Source organism: Corylus avellana, chromosome 11, assembly GCF_965113065.1.
Source record: "Corylus avellana chromosome 11, dhCorAvel1.hap1.2, whole genome shotgun sequence".
Taxonomy (NCBI): domain Eukaryota; kingdom Viridiplantae; phylum Streptophyta; class Magnoliopsida; order Fagales; family Betulaceae; genus Corylus; species Corylus avellana.
The window spans coordinates 14734531-14757097 of record NC_142500.1 but is presented as its reverse complement, the minus strand read 5'-3'; the positions used below and the strand labels follow the sequence as shown (position 1 = coordinate 14757097).

Below are 22567 nucleotides of genomic sequence, written 5' to 3'. Positions count from 1 at the left end.
TCAAGTTAGGTTCATGCTCGAAACAAAATTAAATAAATCAAGCTTGAACATTAATACTTAATTCGAATCGACTCGATTACAACCCTGAACACAATTAGATCCTCAGTTCAAAATATTATATACAATTAGAGAGATAAAAGACACCCAAAAAAAAATAAAAATAAAGGGCATTGCTTTATACTCATTTTGAGAAAAGTATGTACCAGAAATAATATATAAAAATGAGGCTTTCTATTGTTCTTCCCGTTAGAATTCTTCTATTCAGCTTCAGCTTTTCAGGGTCTCTCCAAATAGCAAATGCCTCTTGGTATGACTTTGGTAGCTTGAAGAGCCATCCATGGAGTTGCAATTAAAGAAGGAGCATTTGGCCATTCTGGTATAAAAATGAAAGTTTCACAACAAATTGATATATTATGTGCATCTTTCAGCCTTAGACAATTTTCTCATAGAAGAGCAAGCTAGCCTCTGCATCAAGAACATCTTTTTCTGAGACATTATGCACTTCAAAATCTGAAATACAAAACCAACTCTCGTTGTCCGGCTCAAATTGATCGTCGGGAACTTCCTTTTCCTTATTTGAATCAGCTCTCACACTTCTGTAAACAGTGTAATGGCCACTAGCAGCTCTTCCAAAGTGCTCCACAACAGAAACAAGTCGATACAAATGAGTTTCTAGAGGGACAGTTACCTGCATGCACCAACACATAAATAAGACCTGACCTTGAAGGGTTTTTTTTTTTTTTTTTTTTTTTTTTTCAGTACTCACCTTGAGGGGTTGAAATTCATCAACAGAAACATAAATGTGCCAAGTGTCTATCATCAATCTAACAGGCTTTGTAATGAAAAGTAATTTATCGTTGATGAAGGAAAGCACAAGTCGATAACTCTCAAGATTCTAGCAATATCAGGAAACCTCAACCTACCTTGTAATCAGATTGCATATGCATGATTGTAGGCATGGATTTTGGGGATCCTTCAGTTTGGGCCGAATTGATTTCTCCTTGAACACCTTGTGCATTTACACTGCAATGAGATTCATCTGGATCGAGTTCTTTTGAGTGTACATTTTCTCTCGATAGTCCATAAATGTAATTTAGCTTCATACTATCAAATTGCACACTCAAATGATTGGCAAGAGGTTTTGGTTTTTCGCATTGTAGCGTCACTTTCTTTCTTCGCAAATTTTCTCCCGAACTCTTTATTCCCACCCCACTGGTCATGAATGGGAACAGGTCCAAGATCAATGGAAAAGAAATATGTCCCTACAATCATCAGTAGAGAAGTTAGAATTTCCTTGCACCAATTTCAGCGAGGAGCATTTCATGCAATTTCACACAAGTATGGAAGAACTGAAGGACAACATATTCAAGAAGGGGAGAAAGAAATAAGTAATAAAAGAGCATATAGATAGACATATATTGTAAAACTAAAAGCAAAATAAAAGGCCGGAAAGGTATTTTTAAGTATTAAAAACCACAGTACAAATAAATAATAAGAAACTTAAGGTAACAAATATAATAGAAGCAAGCAAATTCAAAGTACCTGAAGTTTGACTGGTTCTCCAAACATGTTTATCGACACACGTTTTAGATGAATGCATAGAATCTGCAAGTACATAATTAGATTGATGGTTGTGCTTGGGGATTAACAACATAATCAGGAATTCAGAAAGAGAAATGGAGATGTCAGGAAAACTTCAATTCAAATACCAAAAGCAAAAAAGCAGTCTTTGTAAACAAAAACCAGGGTGAAGTACCCAAGTTTGAAAAATAAAATAAATGTTGGGGATAGAGTTTTGGCCTTTCATCACAGCTTGTTGCAAAACAAAAGTTTGGCATTTGGATTTAGCTTTTCAATGAAATTTATTGCAGTGTTTAATAGATGAGATCGCGCTTGGTTCCAACAGCATCTTTTCTATCTTCAATTTTTTTTTTTTTTTTTTTTCTCATAAGCTAGTTTCATAGTCTAAAAATAGTCCATCATCACTCTGGTATCCTAAGCCTCCAAAGTCCGTCCACCCCCGCCCCACTCCTCACAGATCATGCAATGTAGCCTATCCATGCATGTGTTAGAACATAGATACATTGCTCCATCTGTGTGGAGCAAGGATTTCCTCTGAAAACATAATGAAAACCCAGTCCTCAAAAGGTTTAATGACTTCCTGCCAGACGGATCCTACAGTTTCATAGCAACCACCTAAACAATAAGCCAATCCCAGTTCTGATTCCACCTATAGGAGATCTTTCGATGTTAATTTGACAGCTGGCAAGTACCTCAGGTATCATTACTACAAAAGACGGTCTAGTATGTGTACCTTTGGACAACGAGCAATGCTTAGTTGCTTTAGTGTATACGAAAAGTTATTAGACCATGGTAGCGTCTCTAGATGAAGAAGTCTTTGGCAGTCGCAGTCTTCTTGCTCACTACATACCCTAAGTTTTTCAATCTCCATCTGAGAAACAAACGCACAAGAACCACAACATAAAAGATAAATAGCAGTCAATTGCTTCAAGCAAAACGGTAAGAAAAACTCAAGAGCCACACTCAGACCAACATAAAAGTAATTAAAGGTACTCAATAAGCAAAATGATGATGAACAAACAGGATAATGGAGTAGCAAAAAGCACCAAGCCCACTTCATTGTTGCCATGAGATAAATCAGGCCAGAAGGCTAAACTTTGATCGGTGAATAAATAGACTACTCAAATCAGATAAATACCTCGTTTGCCCCTACAGAGGACAAATACTTTATTCCAGCAATATGCCAACAGTGGCTGCAGTGGTAATTCTCAACATGTTCAGCAATGATGAACTGCTTCAGGCAATCCTCCAAAGTAGACCCAACTATCTAGTGTTGTATAAGAATAAGAAAAACAAAAAGAAGGGTATAAAAAATAGCATATTAAAAAAAACATGAGGACAGAAAATCCAAGTGACAGGCTTAAACATACACAATCTTAAATAGAAAAATCTTCAGAAAACATACAATGTGGGCCCCATTATTGAGCACAGGTGACAGAGGCAAGCTACGAAAAGATTCAAAACTCAATGAGATCTGCAAAATCAACAGAAAAAAAAATGTATATAAAATGATAAATTGGAAAATCAGGACAGAGAAAAGGAGAAAGGGGTTATAGGAGATTACAATAGTAGCCTATAAAGTTCATGTGCAAGAAATAATTGTTTTTCCAAAATAATTTGCACTTAATAATTCTCACAAACCAAAGATAAACCTAATAGGTTAACTATAGACTTTTCTCCTGAAGAAATTAAATAAAATCAAATGGATGGAATAACTATAGTTTATTACAAAGGTACTTCATGAACACCCAAAGTAATAAACAGAGTTATATAACTTTCACGCATACCAACATGCATGCGAAACTGAGACATAACTCTGAATCAAATAAGGCTATGACATTTAAAGCATTTCAATTACAGTTGTTCTCTGTGAAGGCCACATGAACCTGAGATGAACAGCTTTGACAAGTCAATATGCTACCAAGAATTCCATCAAATGGTCCGAGGAACTGCTGCTGCCATCTTTCCTGCTCAGTTAGATCCTCCCTCCTCTTTGGATTGAGAATCCTACAACTGGAAGCACAAACATCAACTAAAGAACATTGATTTGGAAAATAACAATCTGAAAATTCCTCTCTTAAAGAGGACAAAAGATGAAGGAATGCTTCTGCTGCATCCTACAAGGACATGAAATAAAAAATTAGGCTCAGGATCATAGTTTACTCAAGTTATTAAAGCATTCAAAAGGAACCATTGCACCTGCTGGGCTGTCAGATTAAAATTAGGAATATAATGAGCCATAGCTAGCATCACTTTTCTTGGACTCAAAACAACTCTTCTTCCACCAACTTCACACAATTCTGCAGATAAGGATCACTAGTTCGGTTACACTGACCAAGTCAATTTTGTTCATTCAACCGTACAACTTTCCAATAACAAATTCAGAATGTAGCGTATTGAAGATTCATTCCAGAAATATAGCAGAATTAGTAGCAAACATTACAGAAACAAAGTTGAGAGTGAGAAGAAAATATAATATTTGTCATCATAAAGCATCAACTATCAAGGTTAATGTAATCCAGGAAATCAAAGATGACTTGGGCATCTTTTAATAAGTGTTTTTCTTTATAAGAATTCAGAGTAAAATGATGCATGAATTGCAGATTTCCAAGATAAATGCAATTCAACTTAACTTTTTATTGGTATACGCAAAAAAGACTAAAGTGCATGCCAATCTTTACCTCCGAACACAAACACTATTGACATAATTCACAGTGTTAATTTTACCTTCTAATAAAGTAGCTAAAGCAGCTGCAAGCGGCAAACTTGCAACCTGTTCCTCATCCACCGATAGTTGACATTCCTCTATAACCTTTTGAAGAAAATGTTGAAAGTAGGAACAGCTAGCCAGAGCCTGAGAAAATTTCCGGATTTAAAAACGGAACAAGAAGAAGATATTACCACTTTAGGTCCTCTACTAAATAAAACTACAATTACAAAGCAGTTTGACACTAAGAAAATTTTAGAAAGGAAAAGAAACATAACGTTGAATCTCTTCAAATTTCCATTCTCGGAGACCAAATAGAAAGTCCCATCAACTAAACTATCTGTCTCTCTTGTTCTTTCTAATTTTTCTCAGCCACCAAACTAAATTTAAGCAAAATAAGAGAAACCCATATACTCGAAGTAATCATACCTGCAAAATTACATTGAGAAAACAATTATTACCAAGATTTTGCAACCCGGGTACCAACCACAACTCCTCCGAACGATTCGCTCTCTCCGAAAACCAACGTAAGCTACTCAAATCGCCCACTTTACAGTCTCTTATAGCCAAAATCAAACCAACAGCACCCAAAAGACCAGCCACGTGAAACCCAGAACCTGAAACCCAGTTCATACAAGACAAAGTCCTAAACCCATGTCTGAGATTTCTAAGTATTTTCTTCAGGCTTACGCCTCCTTCGATTTTCATTCTATTTGAACCTCTAAGTATTATCAGTATAATTTGTCTCTGAGTCTGTGATAGACTGATAGAACGTATAAACGCACTGAATCAAACGCCAAGAGGAAGAAAAAAAACGACTTGCGATTTACGAATGAAAAACAGGAGTCAATTTCACGCTTAGTACAAAGTCAATTCTGCTTAGCGAAAGCGAAAAAAAAAAAAAAAAAAAAAAAAAAAAAACTGAGGTTAGCTCTTTGAGTGTGCGATTTCTTTTATCCTTTTCTATTGTTTTTAAAATTGTTTTGATAATTTAAAGAATATAAAATGAAATTATATATATATATATATATAAATTTGGGTAGTTTTAGTTTACCCCACCAGCCGGTGGCTCAGACACCTCCTAATGGGGATGGCCAACTCACCCCCAAAAACTATTCGGAGGTGGCTGAGCTGCCACCTTAGGGTAGTCTAACTACTGCCCTTAACTATATACATTTTAAAGTTTTATTAATGGTATTTTTTTAGTTGGTTTGAAAAAAATTAGGTGTCGAAAATAAACATCAATTCAACCAAAAAAAAAAAAAAAAAAAAAAAAAGGAAGAAAAAAAAATTGAGTTTGATACATTATCCAAACAAGCCGTAAATACCCTATTTCTCCTAAAATACATTATTGACAACTCTTTTCCCCTCCCCTCAACACTATTTACACTTCATTTTTTGAAAAATTAAAAAAAAAAAAAATCAACATCAAAACATTCTTAATTTTTTATTTTTTATATTACATTATTCATTTTTTATATCACATCGTTTATTTCTTATTACTATTCAAATAAAAAAATCACTAAAAAAATAATTTTGTTTTTCATATTTTTATACAACTTTCTCATATTTTTGTACCAAACATTCTTATTTTTTTTACATCGATCCACATTAACTACATTAAAAAGGGGAAAAGGGTGAAAAGAGGTATACCAAACACTCATCATTTCAAGTTGCCTCCATTAACTTACATCCCGGTTAAACTACCATTATGCTTAAAAACAAATTCGGTTAGAAATGATTAAATTAAACAGAATTGCCTTATTTTTTAAAAAATAAAAAATCAATTAAAAAAAATTCAAAGGACATAAATACCCTAAAAAAAAAAAAAAAAAAAAAAAAGTGATCAAAGGGCCTTTTGTGTCGATAAAAATTTATTTATTATTATTTTTGAATGGAAATAGGAAAAATTACAGTTTACCCCCTAAAGTTGACAGTGTTTTTCAATTCGAACACTAAAGTTTCAATTTTTGCAATCCACCCCACAAAGTTCCACTTTTTTTTTTCAATTCGACCAATATTATCCTAAAATTCCAATGTTTCCCCTAATAAAAAAAAAAATTGGGAGTGCAAAAATGGCCAAATGGCTAAACGGGTGGCTAAAGCCGCCCTAAATTTTTAAAAAAATATAAAAAATAAAAATTAGGGACAATATGTGAAGGTTTGGATATAATTGGTCAAATTGTAAAAATTTGAAACTTTGGGGGGTGAATTGCAAAAATTAAAACTTTGGTGTTCGAATTGAAAAACGCTGCCAACTTTGGGAGGATAAACTGTAATTTTTCCACGGAAATATGAGGATTTCATTGATTAAAGATTACAAGCATAAAGCTCTTACAAAGCATAGTAAAAAAGCTCTTACAGCCCAATGCATAAAGCTCTACAAAATTATAGTCAGGCTATGAGGTTACAAAGTCTTAAATACAAACAAAAATTCTTACAATCAAATGCTATCCATAACTTCAATCTTCTACTAACCCATGTACAAATACAATTAAAGAGCAGATCTGCTCCGAACATACTAAAATCTAATATATGAGTAGCTAAATTTCCTAACAAAATTTATTTAAACCGGCTATGAGAGGTAACCCCTTACACCGAACTATCCACGAAATATTTCCGTGGATAAACTGTAATTTTTCCACGGAAATATGAGGATTTCATTGATTAAAGATTACAAGCATAAAACTCTTACAAAGCATAGCAAAAAAGCTCTTTTCAAAATTATAGTCAGGCTATGAGGTTACAAAGTTTTAGATACAAACAAAAATTCTTACTATCAAATGCTATCTATAACTTCAATCTTCTACTAACCCATGTACAAATACAATTAAAGAGCAGATCTGCTCCGAACATACTAAAATCTAAGATACCAGTAGCTAAATTTCCTAACAAAATTTATTTAAACCGGCTATGAGAGGTAACCCCTTACACTAAACTATCTAGGTTGTGAGCAATAGCCCCTCACACTAATTATTCTTTCTCGCTTATGATGGCAGATCTAGAGAGAAGAAACATCTTATTCAAAACAAAAAATACAAACAAACAACCGCAGCAGCGACTGGGGAGGAGATGAATGGCAAAACACAGTAATAGGTGGACGAACGCATAGCAGAGAGGCCGAAGTTGCTGATGTGGTCGGAGAATACTTACAAATATAAAATTAAAAATAAATAAAAGGAGATGAGGATAAGAAGAGTGAGTAGAAGAGGAAGGAGAGAGCTCCCTCATAAATTTAGTTTTTAAACTTACAATACTTAAATAATTTTCTTTTTTAACAACATTTTAACTAATGAATATAAAGTTTTGCAACAAAATAGTAGTTCAATGAGTTCAAGTGTAATGGGCATATTATTATCCCCCCCTTTTTTTTTACATGTACAAAAAGGTGAACGTTTGTTCCTATTATTCCTATTTCAAACTTTAATCACTTAAAATCGACAAAAATTTCCAATTAAAACTTCCTAACCCTTTCGACTCTTCCCATGATAAAATTAAAACCTTAAAATAAACTCTTTATTATATAAATCAAATTTCATCAACCAAAATTTACTTTCATAAATATCCTCATATTCTCTTTAATTTCTCCATAATTATTCTTATGTTTATAAATATTATTACAAAAGTATTAATTTCAAAATTAAACCTTTTTAATGGGGACTAAAATTTGAGGTATTACATCCTCATCTCTTTATAAAAATTTGTCCTCAAGATTTGCATAAAAATCCTCTCAGGGCTCTTTCTGGCTGAGGGAGAAAATTTTTTCTCTCCGCCTAGTGCAGTTATTCCCCTCACCATTCTGGCACTAGTTCTCTTTTTTTATTTCTTTTTTTTTTTCATTGAGCAGCGGTGCCGCCGTTCTTTCTTCCTCTGTCCACTTCCCCCTCCTGGTCAACCTCATTTGGAAAATGTGAAAAGAAGTTATGTAACATGCAATAATTTTTATAAAACAAACGAGAATACAATAACCTAAATCCTAAACTTGGACAATGCAGATCAAGACAAGGAGTTAAAAAAACCCCAAAAGAAAATGTGATGTGGCATCATGTGACGAACACCCTCAGACATCCAAGGAAGGATTAAAGCAGCACAAGCTCTCAAGCCTGGCGTAGGCGAAAGCTCTTAGGCGGCCACTGCGAATGTTTTGAGAAACAAGCCTTTGGATTTGTCATCATTGGATGATTAAGTAGCATAACGCACAAATATTGAATACCCAAATCACTCAAAACTAATTCCAGATCAAATTTGAAGGCGGAATCAGATTCAGCAATTTATTTAAGAAGAAAAATTTCTCAAGAAACAAACATAGCATTGAGAAATTCACACATAACAAATAAATAAGAAATATGCTCAAAACATTTGATCACAAACAGTTGCTGTGTGTGGAGGTGGATGATTATGTAGCATTAAACAAATTTTTTTTTTTTCCGATTAAGTACTGTTGTATATATCAGAAAAGCGTAAGACGCCTCTAAATACACACTAAATACACAGAAAGTATAAACAAAAACTATAGTTAGGCCACAAAAGGCCCCATAAGAGGACCCTAAATCGCCAAACAAAACCCTAAGCCCACAATAATAGACCCTAGTCCCCAAAAAATCCCTAAACCAACAAAAGAACCTCCTAAGGACCTTAAAACGCAAAAGCACCCTAAGCCCCCAATAACGGACCCTAGGCCCAAAAACACCCTAAACCAGCAAAACCAACCGGCCTCTACCCCGACTAGCACCTCCAAGCAACCCTAGACCTACATACATCCCAACTAGAACCACTGCATCTAGCATCAAGATGAATGGAACATTTCAAATTTTTGAACTACCTCTTTCTCCATAGATTTTGAAACAGAAACACCATCTTCCATATTCCGATCTCTTTCTATGGCCAACAAAAGATCCATAAGTCTTTTCTCATCACCCCCAAAAGACAAACCCAAAGAGGGAGCGATTTCCATTGCATTAAGCACAACCTCAGAATAGCTCTCAAGCCCCACCTCTCCATTCTCTCCAAACCTTGCCGACTTGCACTCCCCCACCTCTACATTCTCTCCAATCTTAGCCGACTTGGACTCGGACAACACAGCCTCCGAGGACACAACCTTCACTTCAGACGAGGGAAGAGAAGGTGAAGAAGCGGAACACGGTCCAAAAAACCCCCGCCGAAGAAACCCCTTAGCCAGAGGAGGTTTCCTGTCAGCCTTGACAGTAGCTGTCTCTCTTTCCTTAGCTACTGGAACCAAGGCAGAGGAACCCAGCGAGCCAAAGTCTGAAGGCGCCACTTTCGCAGAGCCCACAGTAGCCTCCACCGCAGAAGCAAGACTACCACTGGGTTCGTCGGAGAGACAGGTCTCCGGCATGTCAGAGCCAGAATCCACGCAAGTAGCCACCTTGATCATCGTCGATGCCATCTCCCCGTATTGCTACAGAAGTTAGCAAAATTACATAAATCCTAACCACTATTTTCAAACCAAATGATTCAAATTATCAACTCCAACATTTAATCATGTATAATATGCAATTATTTTTATAAAACAAATGAGAATTCATGTCACATGCAATAACCTAAACCCTAAACTTGGACAATGCAGATAACAGTTGGAAGCCAAAAATAAAAAATAAAACAAGACAAGGAGTTAAAAAAACTCCAAAAGAAAATGTCATGTGGCATCATGTGAAAAACACCCTCAGACATCCAAGGAAGGATTAAAGCAGCACAAGCTCTCAAGCCTGGCGAAGGCGAAAGCTCTTAGGCGGCCACTGCGAATGTTTTGAGAAACAAGCCTTTGGATTTGTCATCATTGGATGAATATGTAGAATAACGCACAAACATTGAATACCCAAAACACTGAGCACTAATAACAAATTAAATTTGAAGGCAGAATGAGATTCACCAATTTATTTATGAAAAATACATTTCTCAAGAAACAAACATAGCATTGAGAAATTCACATATAACAAATAAATAAGAAATATGCTAAAAACATTTTATCACAAACAGTTGTTGTGTGTGGAGGTGAGTGGGAAAATTAGTTTCAGACATCCAAGGAAGGATTAAACAGCACAAGCTCTCAAGCCCGGCAAGGCGAAAGCTCTTAGGCGGCCACTGCGAATGTCTTGAGAAACAAGCCTTTGGATTTATCATCATCAACGTTCGGCAAGAAACAAAACATTCATCGGACTCGAAAATAAATGCTTTTTTCTTCAAACAATGCATTCTTCAGCCAGATTTAATGAACAAAATTCAAACCCAGAAACCAAAATCAATTATTCTAAAAGATTTTGTAATATACTCGCATTCAGCACACAAAAGAAAAAAAAAAATCTAAGCTCTATACCACTAATAAGCTATAAAATTCAAGGGATGTACCACCCATTAATGATCAGCAAGACCAGAGAAGAGAAAGCTGACAAAGTGAGTAGGATGGATGGATTTGTGGGGCTTGTACATCCCTAAAGCACTCGGAACACTGCTAAAGGGGCAACGTCAAATTCCCCAAAATAATCACAATTTCCTACGACAAAGCCCTCAACGCTTCAAATTCAATTACTAAACATTTCACGAATACACATCAATACTACAAATCAGAAAGAACATCAAAACTCATTCAACGAATAAAGCAAAATTGAAAAAAATAAAAACAAAAAAGCAAATTAATAAACCTGTTTGGTAGCGAGAGAGAGATAGAGAGGCTTTAATTCATAGAGGAGAGGCAAGAGCAGATGGGGGCTTTATAGCTGAAAGGGTTAGGGTTTTAGGGTTTTGTGAAATAGACGGCCAAGATTTGTTCTACTGGATTTGGAGATGGAACATTCTAGACCTGGGCTGGGTCGTTCGGCGTGGGTTTGATTCTTCTTGTCTCGGATGGGCTGGACTTAGGTGAGAGTTATACTTATACCCAATTCTCATTGGGATTTGCATCCTGCCGGCCCAACCAAATGGCTCACAAAAGCAAAAAAAAAAAAAAAAAAAAATCTATTCAATATTAGAAAAATGTTACAAGAAAACAAACAATAACAAGGCCCAAATAAAAAATACAATGCTAGAATAAAAAAGAAAAAAATAAAAATAAAAATAAAAATGGGTCATAAAATACTCCGTCCAATGTTCTTTGCATAGAAATCCAAGAATTTGGCCGTCTTGGAAAACTATTGTACGTACAAGTCACGATAGAATTTGCTTACTACTGCATTATCAACAACATGTTGGAGCATAGCAGAGTGGGGGGAGGGAGTTACGACTCCCTCCTCCCTGCCTCTTTTATCTTTCCCCCCTTTCCCCTCCCTTTTCTCGCCTCCATCATAGATCGATCAAGATGCATGTGTCAATGGTCTTTGGGGTGCTTTTTAGTGGCGCATGGTTGGCCCGTGGTGGTGCGGGAAACATGTGATAGTGTTGAGTTTTTGTTATTGTATTTTCGTTGTTTTTAAATAAGAATATATTCTCTCCAGATCAACTTTTAGAAGCAATATATGAGATGGAGTTTTATTTGTTTTTTAAGGTTTTGTTTTCACAAATCCTTAAGAATAACGGAATTAGTTTTCGGTCGATCTTTTATTTTCTTATGATTCATTTTCTATGAGCAAACCATAGACCGATGATGAAGGAGTTATCAAGCATAGAGAAGAATTGTCATTATGGAAAAGGTAGCGAAGGAGATTGCAATTGATAAAGCACTAGTAGCGAAGATAACAAAAAAAAAAAAAAGGAGAGAATCAAGAACCTGGCAGCAGATAGAGACGTAATTCGCCGGAATTTGCTGTAAATCTGAAACTGATTGAGATGGTGACTTTTCATAAATATTGTCTTATAATAGCCCGATAGACTATTGTGTATGTCATATATAATGTTTGAATTGTGAAAATTTCAAATTATATCTTTGGCATTATACGGAACATTTTTCTCCCATTTGATTGTTATATCAATGAAGGGATAATTCGTTCAAAAAAGAAAGAAAACAACATATTCACCAAGTTCTTTTTTGGAAGGTCTTTAAGGAGTGGTTCAATCGGTTGGAGTTCGCGTAGATCACTAGTTCAAATTACCAAATCCTTGTGCACATCCCGTTAGAGGATAATTCCGTCACCTCTAAAATTCTATCAAGTTGTAATTTGAACACTTCCAAAATTCCTCCCTTCAAAGGTGGGGGGTGGTACCACCCTTGGTGACCCCTACCACAAGCTCTTGTAATTTTATTTTATTTTTGTATTTTTATTAATTATAATGCTTTCTAAAATGTGTCACTTATATGATAAAGAATCCAATTGTAGAAACAAATAAAGAACTAAAATTCAAAGTATTTATTTTTGACATTATAAATGGAAGTATTTCTAGCCTCAGGTTTGGTTTGAGCTAAAATGTTAAATCCAAATTGAATTTGTGGTGGATTAAAATTGAACTAAAAGCCTAAAATGATTCCATTCAAATAAATATCCTGAACCTCAAGGGCATCATTGCAAACTTTCTTAAAAACCAAAGCGTCTTTCTTGCTCTTTAAACCGTCTCGCTTTTGCTTTTTTCAACTCGGACACGCTCTCTCTCTCTCTCCCACTCTTTTTCTCTGCGCTAGGGTTTCGATCGAATTTCAGAGCGAATTCCAGAACGAATTCAATGGTAATCTCTTTTCCCAAGATCTGAATTTCAATCTTGCTATAACTATCGCAGTTGATTCTGAAGCTTTTGTTTTTTTCTACGATTCCTCGAAAATTCTCAGGAAGGCGGAGGGAATCTAGAGGCGTCGATAGAGCAATTGCTGAATGTGGAGAAGCAGATGAGGCTGGCCGGTGAGGTGGCCGGCACCAAAAAGGCCGTCACCGACATTCTTCAGCTCTGCTTCGAAGCGCGAGCCTGGAAGACACTCAACGATCAGATTATTCTGTTGTCCAAGCGCCGGGGTCAGCTTAAACAGGTACGTTAGAAATTTGGGAGGTCTTGGGTTCGTGTTTTGTTTTTTGTTCGGTTTTGAATTTGTGTTTATTTGGGTTGGTGGTTTAGTGGGTATTTCTTGATTTGGTTGCATAGGCGGTAATTTCGTTGAATCTTGCATGTTTCATTTTGGGTTTTTGGGTGTTTTAATAGTCTTCGAGTTACTCTTTCGTGGGAGTTGTTTGAAATTGTATATTTGGTGAAGAAATATGGTGCTTGAGTTTCGAAATGGGTACTAGAGCTGTGTACTTGATTGATCCTACTTAGTGATTCATGTTAGATTTTGCTGTCCTTTATTTGAAATTGCGTGACAGTCTATATTTTGTTGATAAATTCTGGAGTTCTGACTATGTGGTTAGGATAAACATATTTGTTTTTGACACTTTGGTTTTGATAGATGTACTTTACTGTATCTCTTTGTAAGTTTATGTTGGCATGTCTGTATAAATTAACTCGAGCAAACAATAACAAATCAACCACTTGACCATTAATGATACTGTGTTACAATGGGTCATAAAGTGAGATGAACATACAGGCTGCAATATTAGTTAGAAGGGAAATGTTGGTTCGTTGGAATTATTAGTTTTAGTCGTTGGAACTGTTGAACAAATTAAGAAATTGTATTAGTATATCTAGGCATACTTTTGCATGCACTCATATTATCTTATATGCATTTGTGTGGATTTTGTGCTTATGAATGGACATAAGTCCAATAGAACTTGTATGTGCTTGCTATGGACTGCTTTGGACTATATTAATTTTATCATGGTTTCTCTTAGGGCTTCAATTGTTTATGCATCGTTTTAAATGTATAGTCTAATGATACTTGACTTGTGAACCCCTTGCCAATACTTTTTAAATAATATCTAATCTTTTTTATTACTCATAAAAAATATATATATATCTAAAAATTTAGTTGGTTTTTTCCTTCTTTTTTTTTTTTTCTTAAAAAATAAAAAATAAAATAAAAAAATAACACAAGAGATGCTTATGTCAATACTTTTGTTCTTCATGGGGCTTTCTGCTTTTCACAGGCTGTAACTGCAATGGTCCAGCAAGCAATGCAATATATAGATGAGACACCAGATCTTGAAACTCGTATAGAGCTCATTAAAACACTAAATAGTGTATCTGCTGGGAAGGTAAATATATGCTGATACGTTTCATGTTCTGTTACCAAGGATCTAATCTAACACCATATGTCTTCTTGTACGTTGTCTAAATAAGATCCTTTGATTTGTAGATATATGTTGAGATTGAAAGAGCCCGGTTGATCAAGAAACTTGCAAAGATTAAGGAAGGACAGGGGCTTATAGCTGAAGCTGCAGATTTGATGCAAGAAGTTGCGGTAAGTTTGGGTTGCCTCATTTGCTGGTAGCTTTCTTAGATGTCCTAGTCTCATATAAGAAACCAATATATAGTTGGAGTTATTGGACCTATGACCTTTTTTCTGGTACATCATTTTGAATATCATGCTTTGCAGGTGGAAACTTTTGGTGCCATGGCAAAAACTGAGAAAATTGCATTCATTCTTGAACAAGTATGTGCCTCTTTTTGTTGTTCTCAGTACTTGTTGATTTATAAAAGAACACTTGTTCTGGTTTTTATTTTATGTTCTTATTCTTCTTCTTACTTTTTTTTTTTTTTTTTTCTTTGAACTATAACTTGGGGAGTGGGGTTGGGGTTGGCTATAAGACTGATCCTAATTGTATTTTACTTGGTTGGTGAAGGTACGTTTGTGCTTAGACCGCCAGGATTTTGTACGTGCTCAAATATTGTCGAGGAAGATTAGTCCAAGGGTTTTTGATGCTGATACTTCGAAAGAAAAGAAAAAGCCCAAAGAAGGTGACAACATGGTTGAAGAACCTCCTGCTGATATACCATCTTTGTTGGAGTTGAAGCGGATCTACTACGAATTAATGATAAGGTACATTTGTTCCTACCTTTCTTCTTCTTTCCTGTAATTCTGTTTTATGATTGCCGTAGTTGTCATGTCCATGATCAGATTTCAGATTTTGATTCTCTTGCAAAGTTTTATTTTTGATAAGTTCTCTTGTAAAGTTTTCTTGAAGATTTGTATATGGTCAATCAGATTCTTAACTCCTTGTGTACGATAATCTTTGGTTGCTCTGTTTAATATTACTACTTTGTTGGTTTTGGTGAAAGGATTTTGCACTAGAAAATGTTTTACATGGAGAAGCCTTTCCAAAAGTTTTTGTGTGGAATTTATACCCAGGTACCCAATCATATATTTTCATAAAAGATGTCTTGGGAGAAGTTTGATTATAACTAATTACAGGGCCCACTGCTTTCCAGAGAATCATTTAGATGTTTGACTTTGACATGATCAATGGAAAATACCGAATGTTATTCTGGTAATTAGTTGTACAACATGCCAGCAATTGTACTTGCTCTTTTATTTGAATTAAGTTGTTAATGACCTAATTGTTACTACAATTTTTCTTCGTTTGGAACATCTGGTACATTTTTTCTACCACAATATCAGATAGATTAGTTGGACTTATTTTGCTTGGCAGCTAGTTGAACTATGTACTGCCTTCCTACATCAACTACCATGACTTAGTTTCTAATTTACTTTATATCATCTGATGTAGTGAACATTGTGAGTGTTATTTTATGTGGCTACTTTGACAGGGGATGAATTTTTTATTAGAGCTAGAGTGATTTAGGACATGAACTAGTGAACTTTTATATGAGCTCCATGAATACCATTTGTTTTTGGTTGTAACCCCCCTGTGGATTGGTAGAAGGAATAATATAATGAGTTTGTATGGGTGAAATTTTTACAGTTGGCAGTTCTATTTTTATGTGAAGATTTAGCATGTTGCTTATGCATCACCAATGACCACCACCTCTGCTGTCACTACTTTCCCCTGAGTTGTAAGACCAACTATAAAGTAAATGTGGCAGTTTCATTTAAATGGCCCACCTGATCAGAGAAGTTTTTATCTAATGGAAACAATGTCGATACTGATGTTCTGGAAGACATTCAGATGAAAACATTATACTCTACTCTTTCGAGAATCGGTTCTTGTCAACTGTCTTTATTCGTGATTCTCTAAGTAATGATTACATGTTTGCCTTTATTGCAAAAGTAAACAGATATATCTTATACTGTCGTTTCATCATCATTGTAGGTATTATACCCATAACAATGATTATCTTGAAATTTGTCGCTGCTATAAGTCAATTTACGACATTCCATCCGTCAAAGAAAACCCAGCACAGTGGATGCCGGTAAAGCTCTTTAACATTTCATCTCTTCCTTAACACTCTTGAACATCCTCTGACATCCTCCTACATGATGTAGGTCCTGAGGAAAATCTGTTGGTACTTGGTTTTGGCACCACATGACCCAATGCAGTCAAGCCTTCTTAATTCGACCTTGGAGGATAAGAATCTTTCTGAGATTGCAAATTTCAAGTATGTTGTTCACGTGTCTTCCTTTAGTGTACTTGGTCAGTATCTGCTGTTAGTCTTGGCTGTTGCCTAAGGGTTTGCCTTTGTTGTTGTGATGTAGGTTGCTGTTGAAACAAGTGGTCACAATGGAGGTCATCCAATGGACATCACTTTGGAATACATACAAGGATGAGTTCGAGAATGAAAAGAGCATGCTTGGAGGCACTTTGGGTGACAAAGCAGCAGAAGACCTTAGACAGAGAATAATTGAACATGTAAGTTTGGCTTTAACGGCAAAGACAGTTAGGTGCCTTCAATTTCACTTAATATAGTTGAAAATTATTCAATTCATTTTCTTATGCTATTTCAGAATATTCTTGTTGTTTCAAAGTACTATTCAAGGATTACCTTGAAGAGACTTGCAGAGCTGTTGTGCCTCAGTATCCAGGTTCGAATTTGCTTAGTATAATATTAACTGCTAAAGTTCATTTTCCCATGCTGATTCTAGGCTTTTGCCTTTCTCTCAACTGATTGATTAATGTGGCACTATGATGTCTATAAATTCAAGAATTGCATGTCTTCCAATCCAATTTAATTATTAGTATGAGCCATTGTAATTTATGACCCTTTTCAATAATTTAGGAAGCTGAGAAGCATCTTTCAGACATGGTTGTGTCCAAGGCACTAGTGGCAAAAATAGACAGGCCAATGGGAGTAGTCTGTTTCCAAACAGCAAAGGATAGCAATGACATTCTTAACTCGTGGTCGCTGAACTTGGAAAAGCTGCTTGATCTTGTTGAGAAGAGTTGCCACCAAATACACAAAGAAACCATGGTTCACAAAGCTGCTCTGAAAGTTTGAAAAATGATACATTTGCCAATTGCTGGTAGAACCTCTCTCTCTCTCTCTCTCTCTCGCTCTCTACCCTTCTGTAGAAATATAAAAAGAAAAATAAATAAACATTCCTACTTAATCCTTGTATGCAGGTTGCCTCAAATTAAGCTGTGACTGAATCTCTTAGATCATATTGATTATCCACCTCTGCTGACTGGGTTGGGCAGGCTACATTTGTCGGGTCTTTTCTCTTTAAGTTGTTTGTTTTTTTTTGTGGGTCAGGTCAGAAGTAGGGAAATTGAATATGCTTCCTGGAACTCTGATACTAAGATTTGTTGTATACTACCGCCGGCACAATACCTTGCCGCTGACTAATTGACAGGAACCTGAATGGGGCTTGTTTATAGCGGTGGACAGAAATTGAGTGCTTCACTTTTTATCTTGCATTCTTTTGCCTTTTTAGAGACTTGGACATCTTCCCACATCATTTCCGTACTAATTCATTTGTGTGTGTTTAGATGTTTCTATTCTTTTGCATTGATGGCTGTGATTTAAAATGTATCAATCAATTTCTCATATGCAAGCTTCCAAGTTCAGAAAACTTGAAAGAGAATAATGTCGCTCTTCACACCTGTTTTACACATTAGCCGGTGATAAATGAGTGGAAATAGTATCATTACTCGTAGTGAAAACACGATTGACACGTCACAACGGGTCAGTGCCTATCCAACACAAAATTGTAATGCACATTTGCATATTTTGTTGCAATATAAACAAGTGGTGCTGATCCTTTTTTTTTTGGCATAAATTCTTCTTGAATATTAAAGAAAAATGCCCCGCTAGTTTTGAGGCAGCCGGTCAATCCCGTCGGTTCATTTTCTCATAAAGAATAGGATGGAGGTTGATATTGGATTCAAAAGTCCAACGAATTGTGTAATTTAATAAAGACATCTTTTTACTTTTCAAATCCTTGACATTCTTTGAAGGATAATAATCCAATTATCATAATAAAAAATACATATTGAGTTTTGACTAATATAAGCCACAGAGATTACAAATTTTTTATTTTTATTTGCAAGTGGCCAGAAAGCAAAATGGGATTAGATTAACTTCATTTTAAAGTGAAATAGGAAGGATTTATATAATTTAAATCAATTATAACCATACAATTGTAACCATACAATTTTTTTGAGATCATCTCAATTTTAAATAAAATAAAATAAAATAGAAAGAGGGAGGAGAGACTCGAACTAATGATTTTCGCTTTATGACATGTCCACACAAATCGATTGAACTATTCCTTAGAGACAAGTCCACACAAATTGATTGGACTAAGTCAAAGGCCAACAACGTGGATAATATTAATTTAAAGTTAAGCATTTAATCTATAAAAATTGGTAGACTACGAAAGGCCGACGTGGCTCGTCAAAAACTTTAGAACGTGAAAACTGAAAGCTGAAACGATCGCTTGTGCTTCCACGTCTACAGTGGCGTGAAAGGTAAAGGAAGCCTCACTCCGAAGGAAGCTCCCCACTATGACGGAAAAGCAACTTCTTTGCTCAGACGCAAAGGATAACCGCTTCACAACGGCTCTTCCATTTTCAGTTCACATTTCTTTTCATTTCTTTTATTCTCTTCTTTTTCTCTTCTCTTCTCTTCTCTGTCTGTCCACTTCTCTCCATTTCACATTTCAATCCCACCGCCATACATTATCATATAATTAATTTTAAGGAGAAGATATGGCCAAACGGCGTCCCATCACATCCCTTAAAAAGTGTACAAATCAATGACTTTTCTCGCAAGTTCTATGGAAAGTACACATGGATGATGGCTTGGTCTCCATGATCTTCTTTTACCTTTCTCTCCTTTTTTTTTTTTCTCTTTTTTACTGAAGGTTCTACTATGACTTTTTCCAGTCGCTGTAATTTAGTCAATAGTTAATAAATGTTAACTAAAATAAAGATTAGGCTTTTGGTGCATTTGTAATAAGACCAACCACTGCCAGATATATTTTTGCATATGTATGAGCTCATGAAGAGAAATAAAGTTGTCAACTGAGATTTTGTGGACTTCTCTCGAATCTTCGTTTGGATAATTCTACCAATACCATACTAAATCACAAAAGTCATTACTAACTAATAATACACGGAAAAAAAAAAAAGAAAAAAAAAAAGGATTTTCCTTTTTAGAAAAGAAAAATTAGCTAGGGGGAGGAGTATGGTGGCCAGAACCGGACCAATCCGGTGCTGGAAAATCTGGGCCTTGACCCGGCCCAAGGTTAACAGCCGGCTGAGCCGGGAAAAACAGAGGAAGTTGAGGGGGTGGGGAAGAATTAGAAGATGAAGAAACAGATGAAGCAAGCGAAGAAGAAGATATTGATGAAGGAGAAGACTGAAAATGAGAAGCCATTGGGGATGATGAGAAAAACATCTGATCATAGAGGTTCATGGATTGCCTCTGAAAATCAACCAATTGATTGGAATAGTTGAAGAAGTTTGTTGAAGAAGCCTGAGAGCCATGCAAATGGTGGAGTGGCTGAGAGTGAACGATCGGAGCAGTGGATGTTGGAATGGCCAAAAGGGTATTTGGAGAATCCGAAATGGCCAACTGGGTCGTCGGAGAACTGGCGGATGGCTGCCGGAGCGAGACATTTTCGGGGAAGTTGAGCTTTGCCTTGTTGCCTCTGAACCGGAGGGCGGCTTCGTCGTAGGCTAGGGCGGCGGCTTCGGCTGTGTCGAATGTGCCTAGCCAGACTCTGGCAGCTTTGAATGGGTCTCTTATCTCGGCTGCCCATTTTCCCCACGGCCTTTGTCTCACTCCCCTGTATCTTGTTCTTGTTTCTGCTGGACGGATTTCTTTGTTGTATTCGTACGTTGGAGACAATGTTGTTTGTGTTGCTGTTGCTGTTGTTGTGCTTGAGCCTTCGTTTGCTGTAGATGATACAAAATCAGTGAAATCTTTTTTTCTTTTTCCTTTTTTTTTTTTTAAAAAAAAAAACTCAATTTGATACAAAAAATGCAGGGAGATTAAAAATATTAAGAGAATTAAGTAGTTGTAGCTTGTAGGGTGGTCCTAAAGCAAAGGAATGGTAGTATAATGATAGCACAAAACATTCTTTTTCCTTTTATAATCCTACTAGATTCTGTTAATGCATGCAATATTAAAACTTAAATAAACAGAAAATGTGAAAAAAGAAAAAAAAAGTAGAAAACTTTTTGTTTCTGTATGAGTTTGTTTATCACTTGATAGCTAGCTGGTGATAGGTAGATAGAACATATCTTTGGAGAAAATATGCTTTGAAATTTGAAGAGTAGAAAGAACATCAAAAAATTAAAAACAAAATAAAACGTAAAAATCCCAGGAAATGAACGACAAAATCAGGCCCAAAAAAAAATATATATCTATAGACTGATAACTCAGAAAATCAAAACTAAAAAGTAAAGATATATATATATATATTTTAAAAAAAGAAAGTTCGAGAGAGAGATTGAGAGATGATTTTGGTTTAGTATAGCAGCTAACCTCTCAATCCAGAGCCTCCATGTGTAAAGTCACTGAAAGCAGTACAAAGCTTTGTAACCGGTGATCCACGCAGTTCTCCGCCGCCATCCTCCTCTTCTCGCTCTCGCTTCCGCCGCCCAGCTTCAACAAACGGTGAACCGGAAGAATAAGAAGTCCCAGAAGAAGGAGGAGGAGGAGAAGTCGTCACGCTCGGTTTTAAATCGGACTCGTCGCCGGCGGTGTCTCCAGACACGACATGCGTCAAAGCCGACACCATCTCAAACATCTCCCTCTCTCTGTCAAGCGCGGAGAGCATTGCCGGCGCCGCAGCTGTAGAAGTGCTCGGGTGAGGTCGATAGAAGAGCCAATCATCGACCTCCCTCTCATCAAGTTCTGCAGCCCTCCTCGTCGTCGTTTGTCTCGGATTCGCCACCTTAATCGGCATACACATGAAATCCTACGTGCAACAATTCTCAGAATTAATCACCCTTTCTTCTCTGTTTCGAAGAAAGAGTGCTCTTAATATAAGCAAGCAATCGTGCGAATCAAATGTCCATCACCGCCATATTTGGAAAGTTTATCTATTAGTAGGTCCGGTCATCTTTCTTAATTATAATCTTATAATTCAAGTCACCGTATTTTAATATAAAGGAAAAAAACAAAAACAAAATCAGTCCATTATACGGAAGTAGTATGCAAAAATAATAAATAAGTATTTGGTCCCCAAAGAAAGCTCAATCGGCTGTGAATCACGCTTCATGAAGCAAATGTCACTAATTCGAATCTCCCTTCCCCTTTCTATGTGTGGACATGTCAAAAAAATAAATAAGTATTTGTATTTAGGGTCCGCGGAATCCTACTTTTTTTTTTTTTTATCAAATATTTGTTATGCGAAATCTTAATTTTAGTTATAATTTGCACTTTTTTAAATAAGTACTCCTTAGCCTGTTTATAGAAATCGCAGATTTTTTTTATCTATTTTAAATTAAATGTTACGCCTTACGTTTTACGATATATTTTAAAAACACAAATTATTATTTTGAAATCACAATCTCAAACGCACCCAATTTTTGTCTAATTCTTTTGACGAAAATCGTCAAATGTTTCGTCAGCATTCAGGGACAGAGCAAAAAACTATTATGAATAAGGGCCGAAAGTTAACAAAATTTGCTGTTAGGAGTCGGTTGGCTGTAAAACATTTTTTTACCTTATAATTTCTTTTTTCTTAGGACCTATCATCCCATAAAATGTATTTGTTATTTGATGATTTTTGTTAAAAAAATAATAAAAAAAAAAATAGACTGCAAATCGGTGTGAATATGTAGACTGATTTTGTATTTTAAAAAAAATATATATAAAAAGGGAGTTATTTTTTATATTTAATTGTTAATTTTTAAATTAAAAATAAAAAGTATATGAGTCAAAATATAATACGTATGATGCGTAAAAATAATAGTATCTAGATACCAACACAAGTTGCCAAATGGAGGGGGTCGAGCGACTCGAGCCGCATGTTGTTTGGGTCAAAGCGTATTGTGAACGCCAAAAAGCCGTGGCCAACTTGGTGGCTCGGGGCAAGCTCGCGTCGGTGTTGAACCTTGT

General features: G+C 35.8%; 4 protein-coding genes and 4 non-coding genes across 8 annotated transcripts; 1 reads left to right on the top strand and 7 right to left on the bottom strand.

Moving 5' to 3' along the window:
• Positions 1-25: 25 nt before the first annotated feature.
• UBP27 (ubiquitin-specific protease 27) lies at positions 26-5155 on the bottom strand. Its single transcript, XM_059577255.2, has 10 exons — positions 4718-5155; positions 4309-4435; positions 3781-3881; positions 3468-3698; positions 2987-3055; positions 2720-2848; positions 2315-2452; positions 1543-1605; positions 924-1262; positions 26-688 (listed from the first exon to the last, which is right to left on the bottom strand). The coding sequence occupies exons 1-10, from the start codon at positions 4994-4996 to the stop codon at positions 431-433; spliced, it is 1734 nt and encodes a 577-aa protein (XP_059433238.1). The 5' UTR covers positions 4997-5155; the 3' UTR covers positions 26-430.
• A 3107-nt stretch (positions 5156-8262) lies between these two features.
• On the bottom strand, positions 8263-11016 carry LOC132166792 (uncharacterized). Its single transcript, XM_059577678.2, has 2 exons — positions 10948-11016; positions 8263-9707 (listed from the first exon to the last, which is right to left on the bottom strand). Exon 2 carries the CDS (start codon positions 9693-9695, stop codon positions 9075-9077), a length of 621 nt encoding a protein of 206 aa, XP_059433661.2. The 5' UTR covers positions 9696-9707; positions 10948-11016; the 3' UTR covers positions 8263-9074.
• Positions 8345-8468, bottom strand: LOC132166826 (small nucleolar RNA SNORD14). Its single transcript, XR_009438627.1, has one exon. It is a non-coding gene; the product is annotated as a small nucleolar RNA SNORD14 (small nucleolar RNA).
• On the bottom strand, positions 9968-10091 carry LOC132166824 (small nucleolar RNA SNORD14). Its single transcript, XR_009438626.1, has one exon. It is a non-coding gene; the product is annotated as a small nucleolar RNA SNORD14 (small nucleolar RNA).
• On the bottom strand, positions 10316-10437 carry LOC132166823 (small nucleolar RNA SNORD14). The gene has a single exon (XR_009438625.1). It is a non-coding gene; the product is annotated as a small nucleolar RNA SNORD14 (small nucleolar RNA).
• On the bottom strand, positions 10647-10746 carry LOC132166820 (small nucleolar RNA snoR99). Its single transcript, XR_009438622.1, has one exon. It is a non-coding gene; the product is annotated as a small nucleolar RNA snoR99 (small nucleolar RNA).
• Positions 11017-12792: 1776 nt separating the features above from the next.
• LOC132166213 (26S proteasome non-ATPase regulatory subunit 12 homolog A) lies at positions 12793-17989 on the top strand. Its single transcript, XM_059576993.2, has 12 exons — positions 12793-12898; positions 12999-13193; positions 14245-14352; positions 14454-14558; positions 14694-14750; positions 14941-15137; positions 16369-16468; positions 16542-16654; positions 16752-16905; positions 17001-17078; positions 17273-17516; positions 17617-17989. The coding sequence occupies exons 1-11, from the start codon at positions 12896-12898 to the stop codon at positions 17489-17491; spliced, it is 1329 nt and encodes a 442-aa protein (XP_059432976.1). The 5' UTR covers positions 12793-12895; the 3' UTR covers positions 17492-17516; positions 17617-17989.
• Positions 17990-19632: 1643 nt separating this feature from the next.
• On the bottom strand, positions 19633-21515 carry LOC132166136 (ethylene-responsive transcription factor ABR1). Its single transcript, XM_059576909.2, has 2 exons — positions 20987-21515; positions 19633-20394 (listed from the first exon to the last, which is right to left on the bottom strand). Exons 1-2 carry the CDS (start codon positions 21414-21416, stop codon positions 19664-19666), a joined length of 1161 nt encoding a protein of 386 aa, XP_059432892.2. The 5' UTR covers positions 21417-21515; the 3' UTR covers positions 19633-19663.
• Positions 21516-22567: the final 1052 nt, after the last annotated feature.